The sequence below is a fragment of the Chrysochloris asiatica genome, unplaced genomic scaffold, assembly GCF_000296735.1.
Source record: "Chrysochloris asiatica unplaced genomic scaffold, ChrAsi1.0 scaffold00050, whole genome shotgun sequence".
Taxonomy (NCBI): domain Eukaryota; kingdom Metazoa; phylum Chordata; class Mammalia; order Afrosoricida; family Chrysochloridae; genus Chrysochloris; species Chrysochloris asiatica.
This window is the reverse complement of record NW_006408568.1, coordinates 12,213,069-12,214,093: the sequence shown is the minus strand read 5'-3', so window position 1 is coordinate 12,214,093 and position 1,025 is coordinate 12,213,069. Positions and strand designations below refer to the sequence as shown.

The following is a 1,025-nucleotide window of genomic DNA, read 5'->3' as shown; positions in this document are numbered from 1 at the left end:
GAACACTCGGCTGGATAGATCTATCCAGCCCTACATGGACCTGGCCCCTTATACAATAGCCCTAAAGTTCATTGCCCTTTATCAGAGTCAAGTCCAAGCAGCTCTTTCCTGCTCGTATTCCAGACCCATCACTTCTTCCTGTCCTAAGGTGGCTAATTGTTGTTGTTGTTAAGTGCCTTCGAGTCGGTCCCGACCCATAGCGATCCTGTACAGGGTTTCCGAGGCTGTAAATCTGTACGGGAGCAGAATGCCTCATCTTTCTCCCGCGGAACAGCTGGTAGTTTCGAACTGCTGACCTTGCGGTTCGCAGCCCGATTCGTAACCACTACGCTACCAAAGCTCCTTAAGGTGGCTAATAGGTAAGCACAAATCCAGGCAAATCCAAATACACGTGTCCAACTGTTTTCACGTGGCATTTCCATAAAGGTAAGGTCCTGGCTCAAATTCTATATAGGAAGTTCCCGATACTGTCCAAGAACTCCTGTCCCCTCTGTACTACTTTGTTATTGAAGTTTTGATTACTTGGCGCTCTGGTCTTCAACTCCTCCAGCTTCTCATCATGTAGCAATCCAGGACTGTCAATTCCTCTGGTGCCCCCATGATCGCTGGTGGAGTACTTTGGCCACTTCCCCTGTTGATTCAGGGATGCAGCTACAAGTACAAAGTTCTCCTTTACTCCTTCCAGGCTCTGGATTCCTTCATTCCTTCCCTCTGTCTCTTTGGTGTATTTATGAATGTTTGGTTCTATCACTTTCAAAGTTGTGCTGTGAGTCTGGCCTTTGAGTCTTTAACAAAGAGCCTGATACAAAGTTGCATGCAGAGGGTGGTTCTGTGGTATTCCCAGGGGATTGAATCTGCCAGAATGAGCGGGTTTAAGTCCAACTTTCTTAAGAACTTTTTGATCCCCGCTTCAGTTTCTGTTCTACTTTTTAAAACTCTTCGGAGAGAGGGAGCAGCTGAGGACTCTAGATTCATAGGAATTGAGGGACTAAGAGATAGCAGCCAGGAAGCAGACTTGCAGAATA

General features: G+C 46.8%; 1 protein-coding gene across 1 annotated transcript in view; it reads right to left on the bottom strand.

Moving 5' to 3' along the window:
- Nucleotides 1-439: 439 nt before the first annotated feature.
- The window catches only part of LOC102828648 (neugrin-like), a 1,657-nt gene continuing 1,071 nt past the window's right edge, over nt 440-1,025 (bottom strand). The window contains exon 3 of the mRNA XM_006862786.1: nt 440-785. Within this exon, the coding sequence (XP_006862848.1) occupies nt 440-785 (346 nt within the window). The remainder of the gene's footprint in view (nt 786-1,025) is intronic.